The 11,500-nt window shown below is 44.1% G+C and overlaps 1 protein-coding gene across 4 annotated transcripts; it reads left to right on the top strand.

Annotated features, from left to right (window-relative positions):
* The first annotated feature begins 712 nt into the window (after positions 1-712).
* Positions 713-7,666, top strand: LOC100843917 (probable protein S-acyltransferase 12). 4 transcript variants are annotated; one of them, XR_732728.3, is made up of 8 exons: positions 915-1,171; positions 4,066-4,312; positions 4,740-4,831; positions 6,485-6,611; positions 6,689-6,774; positions 7,079-7,143; positions 7,229-7,294; positions 7,371-7,445. XR_732728.3 is itself a non-coding variant. In XM_003560191.4 (7 exons), exons 1-7 carry the CDS (start codon positions 968-970, stop codon positions 7,485-7,487), a joined length of 939 nt encoding a protein of 312 aa, XP_003560239.2. In that variant the 5' UTR covers positions 713-967; the 3' UTR covers positions 7,488-7,666. The 4 variants fall into 4 exon arrangements, 1 of the variants encoding a protein (XP_003560239.2); XM_003560191.4 differs by lacking the exon at positions 7,079-7,143 and having other exon boundaries at positions 713-1,171; positions 7,371-7,666; XR_732727.3 differs by having other exon boundaries at positions 7,079-7,294; positions 7,371-7,454.
* The last annotated feature ends 3,834 nt before the right edge of the window (positions 7,667-11,500 follow it).

Here is an 11,500-nt window from a genome sequence, read left to right as displayed (position 1 = left end):
CATTTTAAAACCTGAACTTGCAGAGATCGTCTGTATCGAACCCTGATCTTCTAATCCTTGGCACCCTGGCCTAATTAATCACCGTCGATGAACTCCTTGACACGAGATAAGACGGTTGGATGAGTCGGGATTGCTGACATGGCTTATTAGGATGGGATTTTACATGAGCTTTAGGGATATGCTCACCTATCACGACTCTCCCCCTTCCACCGGAGCCATTTGTACGACACCAGTGACCGCCTATCTTCCATGCCGGTAACTCTTTCCCATCGGCAGCCGCTCTGTGCCGATGAGGATGATATCGCCTTACCTCCCATCGTCGGCCGCCCCTCCTCTCTCAACTATGAAGGAAACACAAATGTTTTCGCCACTTTTGATCCAGGACGAACCGTTGCAAGGAATATAGCCGTGTGGCACCCGCATGCAGTGCTTAATCATTGAAAACCATGACACACCAACAATCCCGACTCGACCAAACGCTTTATCTCAGGTTAAGGGGTTAATGGACCGAAATTTCTAGGGTTCGAAAACCGGGAATAAAGTGGTCAAGGTTTGATTGTGACGATCTCCAGAAGTTCAGATGGACTTTTATCTTGAACCAAAGAACGTGAACACATGTTCATCCTTGCCGCCCACACACGCACACGACACGTTGGAGCTGTTTCCCACAAAGGCACAGCCGCGTAGGATCCCATTCCCCACGACGACGCAAAAGGGTCGCAAGTCGCAGAGACACGGAATCGATCCGGCGCGTGGTCACGACGGGAAGTCCCCACACCCCGGGGCAAATCGGTACTGTATTCGGCAAGGCCACCAGACGGCAAATAGGCGTTGCGCTTGCCTCCGGGCCCCGGCCGGCAGCGACGTACCAAAGCAAAACCAAACCCCGCCTTGCACGCGCGCCGTCGCCGCCACCGACACCCCCCCCCCCCCCCCCCCACCTTGGCCGGAGGCGGCAACAGCGGGGATGGAGTGCTTCCGCCGCGTGAACCCGTTCCGCGCTTGCGCGGGGCTGCGGGTCCTGGGGTACCTCATGCTGGCGCTCGTCGCCGCCATCGTCGCCGTCTCCTACTACGCCGTCGTCGTCTACGCCTGGGGCCCGCTTCTCCTAGGCGGCGGCGGCGGCTCCGTTGCTGCGGCCGCTATCGTTCTCGCCGCCTTCCACCTGCTCGTAAGCTCTCGGTATCTATTTTTAGTACTGCCGTGAGGAATTCGTTAGTCATGCTTTGCTTGTGAACTGCGCATCTGAGGTATGCAGTTGGATATCAGAATTACCATAACACACGTTGTGTTTGTTTTTAAAAAATAAGGCAGTTTGGTCATTTGCGAGAGAAGCGATCTTCTGTAATGTACTAACATTAATTTGATTCTAAGTAGCACTTCAGAGGTGTGTAATTTCTAGTTCCATATGCTGCATTTGAGCAAATCTTCTCAAAGAGCACACGAGAGCACCTTTTTTGGCAGCCACTAATTGAACTGCCGTTGGTAACTCATGACAAATGTTATGGGCAGACGATCCCATGGAGTATGTTACCGAAGATATATGTTGAATTAGGAGCATGTATATGTTTTTTTAGCTAGGAAACCGATTAGCTTAAATAGGAAAAATAAAGATATGGTTTGTTAGGAAAGTGGCGATTCTATTCTTGGCGGTCAAGTCGAGTCTTCCCTATCAAAGGGCACTATGGACTCATTATCAGTAAAGCAACGAAACATAGTCAAAGAAATGAACTAAAGCCTCAGTGCCTCTCGTCCACGTCAGGGATGAGCCCTGTCACCGGATTGTTGAGGGCGAGCTTTGTGTCAGTAATCACTTGTAGTAAACATCTAATCAATAGACCATATGATGGCTTGCTGCTTCTTATTGAACATTTCAACCGACTTCCTGAGCCTCTTCGCTTGGGCTGCAGCTAGATGACTAGCTGCTGCTTGTTGTTAGCGAGGGAGCACTTCCTAATCCCCACTCTAGATGTGACTTCTTGAACCCTGTTCATCCACTGCGCCCAGCAGTTTTGACTCCCATGGGTGGTTGGCCATGGTACCGAGGTAGGATGATGCCTCCTCAGGCCAAGGCCAATGTGTATCCTTCGTCCATCCTTCCTCACTCCTCGTAGGCTCGTACTGTACTATATTATCTGAAGGTTTTTCATCCATCCCTGGAAGAAAAAAAATTTCTTTAGCTCAATGCAACACACATCATGTGTAGGGAAATTTATTTTCATTATGAAACAACAAGCATGACTTCTATACATTAATATGTGATAATCTGACATGGGGCACAAATTTATTTTCAATCAAAGAACAAGTACTCAAGTAAACAAGTGATCATTGATGTGGAGATGCTTGAATGCATTTGCATCAGAACTGTACTTAGTTGCTTTATTCATTGCGCACTTTAGATGTTTCAATCTATGGATTCATTATGTTACCTGCAATACACTCTTTTCTTTACTATTTTAAGAGCCAGCGAATACATCCTCCTGCAACCACAAATTAGGACTAAACAAGTGCAGGATTATTCTCTTGCTCTCGTGGCAGCATGAACTGTCAGAAGCAGCAAATGAACTTCATATATCCATACACTAGTATGGATACTGATACTCAATCGTGTTTTGACATCTCTACAATTATCACAACTATGAGATGTTAGTTTATTCATAAGTCACAGACTCCACTGATCAGGCTGATGAGAAGCTCCAATGAAGAGGTTGCTTTAGGAGATATCCTGATAAAGTTCAGGTGCCTCGGTGGACAGAGTGGTTGTGGGGGATGGGGTCAGTGAAGGCTCCCCAGTCCACATGCGACTCTAGGCTGGATTTGATCTGGACGATTTCTTCTGCTGCTGAGGCTGCCAGATCCAGTTGAGGTGTCGTTGTTCTGCTGCAGGTATGATCGTTTGGGTTTAGGCTGAAGGAGGAGAAGCCAAGGAGGAGAGCACATGTAGAATAGGAAGCTTACAGGGATTTGTGATGTCCCCGGATGGTGAGGACGTATGAAGGTTCAGGGTGCTGGATCGCCATCATGTGACCGCAAGGAGGAGCCGGGTGGGAGAGGAGTCACCCATTCTATGCAAATAATGGGTTACAGGTGTTGAAGTGTATAAGTGGATTGCCTAGCCTTTCCATCAGATCGGTCTTTTGGTTGCATTGGCTAGTGCATGAAGCTTGACATGGTATCAGAGCCAAAGGTCTCAAGTTCAAGTCCTGGCTTTCACAATTTATCTTAAAAATTGTTGTTACCCCCTCCGTCCATGTAATGGCCTCTTGAGTCATACCTGTGAGTTTACACGTGATGATTTGTCTTCCACGTCACACGTGAGGGGGGTGTTGAAGTGTAGAAGTGGATTGCCTAGCCATTTCCATCAGATCGGTCTTTTGGTTGCGTTAGCTAGTGCATGAAGCTTGACAACAGGGAGGAATCTGACTTTGCTGTGGGGTAGATCGGTGGAATTCAGGGTGGAATCGGTATTCTGGAATCTGATTCAAATTCCTCGATTCCAGTTCCAATAACTGGGAGCTGGAGCCAGGCAAGGTTTTAATGTAATTGAATTAACACATGAGAGACGCATAATTTCCAGTCCAATATGCTGTATTTGAGCTCATAAGAAACACTGTCGTTATCCTACAAAATCACTGTTTAGGGACCTTTCTTATTGTTGAGTTTGTGCGTTGAATAACTGAATGTATATATCCTCCTCCGAAACATCTTTTGTCAGATGTTCTGATCACACAAGTCGGTAGCATATAGACAAGTAGACAACCATATTTGATGATATGTCTGGCAGTGATAATTTCAATTAAAGATGTTGAGACACCATTATTTATGTTCGCTATTCTTTTGTTTTGTTGGGTTGCATGAGTACTTCCAGGGTTTCAGTTCGAAATATTTAATATGGAGAAGAATATTTGGGTCGTCCATTTATGAATTTCTTCATTAATGCATGAAAAGCTTTAAATTATTTATTACTGTCATGGACTTTTTCTTTCTTTGGAGGAGAAAATCAGACCATGATTGTGTTTTTTCTGTTTTGTTTAAACTTCTTCAGGGATCTTGTTTCTTCTGCAGCTAATAATGATGCTGTGGTGCTACTTGATGGTTGTTTTCACTGATCCTGGAGCGGTACCAGAAAACTGGAGACATGCTGCAGAAGAGGATGATATGGATGAGAGCAACACTAGGACCATATCAAATGATGTTGCTACAGATATTGTGAATCCTCCATTGTTCACGTCAGAGGGGCAAGGAAATGCGTCTAGATATTGCTCTCGTTGTCAAAATGGCAAACCTCCACGTTGCCATCATTGTTCTATCTGTAAGTCAGCCTTCCTCATGGTGGCAGTTAATCAATAACACTGTTTTGAAAGCAATCTCTATACTTTAGGGAAATATTTTCCCTCCAATAGATATTACTTAGTTATGACGCGGATGATCTCGCAATGCTGCATTGGTTATTGAGCCTTGAACTGGTCTCATGTTATCTTATTATCACTATTACTTTCAACGAATTAAGAATTGAATATCGATGCTGCTGTTGGAAATGCCAAAAGTTTAAGTGGCAAAGAGCACAAACGAGTTCTTGTGTAGCACCAAAAATTTGCATGCCTTTCTTCATTTGATATCAACAGCTCAACTGCTGACTGCAATTGTGTGTGCTTTTCCCTTAGAATAATCTCCAAATATGTTACAGCCATCTGTTCTTTCTATCCTATTCTTTTTTACCTGTGTATTTGACTATGCAGGTGACAGATGTGTGCTTAAAATGGATCATCACTGTGTTTGGGTAGTAAACTGTGTCGGAGCAAGGAACTACAAGTACTTTCTTCTTTTCCTGGTATGATTGGAACACTTATAGATAAATTGCTCTCAGGTAGTGTTTAAAAGTTTTGTGGGAGAACTTTTTGTTCTTATCTTCAACACTACAGATTTCAAGTTGTGAAAACGCTGTCTAGACAATATTGGTCTAAAGTTATTCTCCTATGTCTGCCTTTTGACTTATATAACATCACGCAAGTGACTCTCCAGATAACATTGTGTATACAAGTTTTGTAATACCCTAGCCAAATATAACATTTTGTATGTTTTAGGCCCTAAATCCAACTCAAGAAAATCTTGTTTTGATAAAACACTTGATGTCCAAACAAACCCTTATGGGGTATTTTGTTTGGATTACAGGTTGTCTGGATCTTGTCTGTAAACTGGATTTTGGTTGAACTAGTAGGCTCATAAGGGCGTGTACAATGGGGTGATGTCGGCCTTTTCTTAACGATGCCACGTAGGATAATTGTTGAGGTGGAAGAGAGAGGAATGAAGAAAGGCATTAGCCTTCTCTTAGCTAAGAGATAATCTCTTCACAAGAAGAATAAGACAAAGAAAAGACAAATTTCCATTGTACTAGATTTCACCTTTCCTTAACAATTACTCCCTCCGTCCCATATTAAGTGACTCAAATTTGCCCAAATATGGATGTATCTATGCCTAAAAAGTGTCTAGATACATGTAATAGAAAGTCACTTAACATGGGACGGAGGGAGTATTTATTTAATTTTATTCATCTAAGCATTAATTGTAAGATATGGCACTAAGAGAAGACCTGTTGTACAACATGTTTTGTTGTCTTTTGTAAGTGACGTGGAACAGAAAAAAGAAGGCGGCCTTATCAACCATTGTACATGCCCGAACCTAAATCTTGAACGGTTAGAATAGGTGAAGAGGGCAATGAAAAATGCTTTTACAAATGGTAATTGCCACTTTTGTGAAAAAACACTTCAAAATGGTAGAATCACTAAAGGACAGTTTTAGCCAGATAACATCTTCACGAAATGTTATCCTAACGTAACAAAAAATAATAAATCAGCACTCCCTCCTTCCAAATTAATAAGGCACGCACACATATAAAACAAGTTGATGCCACCAATTGGCTTGTTATGGTGTTGCCATTTTGTTGTAGCCACATTTTTGTGTTCTCTTTTCTCTATGGTAGAAAGGATTTCAATACCAATGGTGATATTATCTGATATGTCCATGCACCAATCATCACCAGATTTTACATGTTATTCAAAGGTTGGATTTGCTAATTTGTATTTTTTTTAACCAGCAAATTATGTAGGTAGCAAAAAGGAAGGCACAGAAATATTCATTGGTTGCAAAAAAGACTAAGACAAAAATGTTGATCCCGCATGCTCAGCTTTATTTTATTTTTGTCTAGATCGAACCTATATATTCTAACCAAATCCTTCAACACTGTCTTGTGTGCTAATTTTGCAAAGGCTAACAATCCTTGTACTGTATACTTTATGCTGGTGAGAGAGCTCTGGCTTCGCGTAAGCAAAACAAGCCTTACAAATCATAAGAGCACAGACAAATTACACACCAGATCACTTATAATTATTTTTTGTGTCTAGTGTCTTCTTGTTACACTTTGTATAATGGTCTTCTACAGTTTCTTGTTTAACTGTTATTCAAGTGCATATTCTTTGTATTACAGGTGTATACTTTCCTTGAGACTGTGCTGGATACATTAGTACTACTTCCAAGCTTTATTACCTTCTTCCGAGATGAAAGTAGGCGTTCCAGCTCAGCCAGCGATGTTGCCATTCTATTTCTTGCTTTCGGTTAGTCTCTTTCTTGGTATCTACTTACCTTCAAGTTGTGCGGTTGTACTTACCCTACATGTGCGCTTTTATGGCAGTTCTTAATTTGGCATTTGCGTTGAGCCTCCTCATTTTCATAGGCATGCACACATCTCTTGTTGCGAGTAATACAACATCTATAGAGGTAATGCTTTGTACTGTGAGTACTTCTGGTTTTCATGCTCGCCACAGTTCATAAGGCACTAAATCTCTTAATTGAACAGCTAAACTGTTGTGCCCTTTATATTGAGTTATAGATCTATCTGCAGGCTGATTATGACCATCATGTGCCTAGATTTGGATGCTTTATCTATTTCCAATAAATATATTTCCCTTCTGTTTTAAACTTAGAACTATATATACCACTCGCTCCCAGAAGGCCCTCCCAGTGTTCAAATAATACCGCACAGCTCATTTGCGTTGGTACTTCATAACTTATTCTTCCGCAGCCTTGGTTTGCTAGTTAAACTCACCACTACAGTTTGAACTTCTTTCATGAACTACAGAGCATCAGGTTGGCTATAATTTTTGTTGGGTCCTGGCTTGTGCTGTTGGCATGCCCAAATGATATGCTTTGTGTGGGTTCAAATTTATTACAGGTATATGAGCGAAAGAAAACAGTCTCATGGCAATATGACCTAGGATGGAGAAAAAACTTGGAGCAGGTTTTTTCTTTTCCCAGCATTTTCATTTGTCCGATTTTAATTCCATCCCTACCGTCTGAAATATCGTTTACTGCAGGTTTTTGGCACCAAAAAGTTGTTCTGGTTTCTTCCTGTTCACTCCAGCGAGGATCTGCACAACATACCTGCACTTCAAGGTCTTGGATTCCCGGCTCGTCCTGGTGCAGTGGTATAAGTGCAACTGATTTCCGCCGGCACTATATTCTAATTATATCATACAGCCATCTCACCTGTAAATTTCGGTACAGAGAATATGTGTTCTTTCCGTGCAAAGTTAGTGAATGGCATTGTAGATTCTTTCTGTGTAATTCCTGTACGATTTCTCCCATCGAACAGAGCAGTCCCCCGATGCAATTCTCCATGGTGGATCCCGACCTTATCTCCCAGTGGGACGAAGTGGGGCGGAGGGGGAAGCAGCCTGCATCCCCTACTCCATGCTCTCCCGTAGCGTCTAGCGTGCACATTCACACATCCCCCAGTCGTCGTCTGTTTTGTTCCATAAGGAGCCTGGTGGCATCGTCTACCTGGATCTAGTGAGCTCGAGTTCTTCTTGTTGCTAGGACGTTCTTTCTTGCAGATCGGGTGAGGGGTGTGTGTGCGCGCGTTGTGTGTGTGTGTGGGTGGGGGGTTGGTGGTGGTGGTGGCGGCGGCTCTTCGCTGGAAAAACCCAGTTTTGAGTACCTTTGCGCATGGATCTGCTCCTTGTTCGGTGTCGTCATTGGAACTGGAGGGTTTCGTTTTGTCGGTTGTGTTTCTTCAGTTTTGCCTTTTGCACGACTTTCCTAAAATAAGCCGTACATTGTATGGTTCTCAGGCCGGGTTTTTTATAAACGGGGTCAATTCTTTTTTCTAATCGAGTGATGGAAATTGACTGTGTTGGGTTGTCAAAGTTTTCTTTTTCTTTTCTCCGTCCCTTTTTTTTTCATTTTGTTGACTTTTGAATTTGTCAAATTTTAATTTTTAGCATTTGCTTTTTTCACATTCATTTTTTTTACTTTTCATTTCTAGTGTTTGCTTTTTCCAATTTTTCATTTTTAGCTTTTGTTTTTTCAATTTTTTATTCCATTGTTTTCAACATTTGTTTTCAAGTTTTTCTTAAAAAAAAAGAAAAAACCCCAACATTTTGGTGGCGTCAACTCCCTGACGGCGCGTCGATATGTGCCCCTGCATCGAGTGACGATCAGTAGGGTACGAGTTATGACAGCGGCGGTGCGAGGGGACGCGCGTGACTGTAGCATGCGGGGATTATGACCATAGGAGGTGTGGCGGCGCGGATCTGGGTCATAAGAAGATTAGGCGGCACAGATCCGGCCTCCCTCTTGCAACATGAAGTCCCTCGCAGGAGATTGTGGCGGCAGCAGCGCGAGGAGAGGACCGAGGCGTGTGTTGGGGCCTTGGGAGGGGGGGGGGGCGAGACAAAAACTGATAATGAGGGATACGTGGGGGTGCGCATGTGGAAAAATAAAATGTCTGGATGTGTCCGTTTATGTCCGTACGGACAAAACGCATGGCCCAACGCGGTAACCCATTTCCTAGCCTATCCGTTTTGTTTTACGGCCCATTTCGGACTCTAATTTGGGATGGGTTTTGCGTCTGCCCAGACAATGGACGGACAATGCGCTTGCTTGCCCTTGTGTTCCCCTTATCCTCATGTTTGCGGCCCATCCCCCCATTTCACCTCTTCTTCCACCTCTCCACTACGTCTTGCGCCCGAGCTCGCCATAGAGCCACCACCCTCGTCCCTTCCCCACTGCCGCCGCAAAGCTGAAGAAACTGAAGAAGGATCTGATGACGGAGGAGAGGGCCACCGAGAATAGGAAGAGGGCGGAACGGTGGGCAAAGAAGACCCATCGAGAGCTAGAGGCCGACGCCTCTGCCACCGTTGCCGTCGACCGACAACTGGCTCAGGATCGGCTTGTCGCGGTGCAGGAGATGACCCAAGCGGAGGTAGCCCAAGTCGCCAGCCAAGCCATCATGATACTCAAGAACGAGGCGCTGGCTGAAGCCTTCACTGGCGCCAACTCGATGATGCTGCCTACGGCTGCGGCGAGCACGTGATCGTCCAGGAGCCGGCCGCCTCTTCCACGGTCGCTCGTCACCTCGCCGGTGAGGCGTGAACATAGGTATGATAATTTGTTTGCTAATATGGGACATACGGTGGCCTAATCGTTTGCTAGTATGGACATACATTTACTGAAATGGAGGAAAAAGAAAAAGAAAAGTCCAGGCCATATTGGTCGCCTGGAATGTGTCACATCATCGGGCTCACTTGCGGACCTAAACGGACACAGGCCGGACAGTAGCACCAAGAGTGTCCACGCCATCATCCAAACGGACCAAAACAAACACTTTTCATGTCCATAAACAAACACTTTTCATGTCCATTATGGGTTGGGCTGCTAGAGTGTCCTTGGTGTACTTGACATCATACGCTTATACCAAAATCAGTGTAGTTGACCTAATACGATTATAAAAAAAATAAACTGTGTAGAGAATTTCTAATAATTAGTTATATGACAAAAAGCTCAGTGCTATTGTTTAGCACACCGTTTTCTTAACTTAGCGTACATGTACATACATTGTGTATATGTACCGTTATAATTTGAGGCGATAATATTGAGTGATAATTTGAGACGATAATATTGAGGCATTTTACTTTTCTTAAAGGGCCCGGAATCTGTGATAATTTGAGGCGATAATATCGAGGTGCCTCCTAAACTCGTATTTTAGGGCATTTTAAAATTATGTCTCTACGAAGCGCCCTTAAATGACGACTGTGGCATAGTGCGTGCAAGGGGCGTGTCAGTCTCGCCATGCTGGAGTACATCCATGTGCACAACACGACGCGGCTCATCGAGGCCGCGGCCGTGTCCCGAGCAATCCTCGGGGGAGGCACGGACGCCGAGGTGGAGAGCGTCCGGCGGTACGTGCGCTGTCGGCCGTTTTGTTGTGCCAGGTGGTCAGCGACGTGCTGGACGTGACGCGGATGCACGTCGGAGAATGGACGTTTCTGGTACAACACCGTAGCCACCTCAGGATTGTCAGCAGGTGCACTAGCAGGGAAAAGACCATGGGTGGGCTCAACAGCATACAAAGCCTTAAAAGGAGAACAACCAATATCAGTGTGAAAGGTAGTATTATATCGGTATTCTGTTAACGGCAACCGGATGGCCCATTTGGTAGGAGAGGCAGATACAGAACATCGAAGATACATCTCAAGACTTTGATTCACGTGTTCAGTTTGCCCATCGGACTGTGGATGATATGCCATACTGAGATTAAGCTGTATATTCATACCTTTAAACAGAGATTGCCAGAAATTGCTCGTAAATACTTTGTCTCGGTCTGAGACAATAGAGTTTGGAGGACCATGTAACTTAACCACTGTATCCAGAAAGCTGTTAGCAACCTGTGCTGCAGTGAATGGATGTTTCAGTGGCAGAAAATGTGCATACTTAGTGTAACGATCCACCATTACTAGAATCACAGAGTAGCCCAAAGACTTAGGCAGACCTTCTATAAAATCCATACTCGAATCATGCCAAATACCAGTTGGAATGTTGGAATGGGCAGAGGCTGCAACAGACCAAGATACGTACAATTCTCATGTTTGCCCTGTTGACAAGTACAACACTGCTTGACAAACTCCTCCACACTCTGTTTCATACCAGGCCACACAAACAACTTCTTGTGACGTTGATAAGTGGCTCGAATACCATAATGACCTCCCAAGGCAGAGGCATGAAAAGCAGTGATAATTTTGGTTTGTAAGCCCACATTTGCACCAATCCACACTTTACCATCCTTGAGCAATAACCCATCAGTTAAATAGAGCTTTTAGCATTCTGACTAGTAACAGCCAGCTCCACCAATAACTCTTGGGCAAAAGTATCACTCACATAAGAATTCAACACTTGTAACCACACAGGTTGGACCACAAAAACAGCATGTAGAGCAAACATGTGGTCCACCCTAAAGAGAGCATCTGCTGGAGTATTGTCAGCACCTTTGTTCTTGGAACTTGTACTGCAAACCAATGAGCTTTGCCATAGCTTTTTTCTGCAATTCAGTATGTAACACTTGATCATCCAATTTACATAAAGTATTATGATCAGTTTTAATCAAGAAGGGTCCTATCTGCAAATATGCTCTCCACCTGTCAACTGCCATCATAATGGCCATGAATTC

Source organism: Brachypodium distachyon, chromosome 1 (assembly GCF_000005505.3).
Source record: "Brachypodium distachyon strain Bd21 chromosome 1, Brachypodium_distachyon_v3.0, whole genome shotgun sequence".
Classification (NCBI taxonomy): Eukaryota; Viridiplantae; Streptophyta; class Magnoliopsida; order Poales; family Poaceae; genus Brachypodium; species Brachypodium distachyon.
Note: the sequence above shows the minus strand (reverse complement) of the source record. Positions and strands in the feature narration are given on the sequence as shown.

Excerpts from the sequence above, each read along its gene's own strand:
- LOC100843917 (XM_003560191.4), top strand. The coding sequence starts at position 968 with ATGGAGTGCTTCCGCCGCGTGAACCCGTTCCGCGCTTGCGCGGGGCTG. Across the intron at positions 1,172-4,065 it reads TCGCCGCCTTCCACCTGCTC|CTAATAATGATGCTGTGGTG; the intron begins GTAAGCTCTCGG and ends TTTCTTCTGCAG. Across the intron at positions 6,612-6,688 it reads CATTCTATTTCTTGCTTTCG|TTCTTAATTTGGCATTTGCG; the intron begins GTTAGTCTCTTT and ends CTTTTATGGCAG.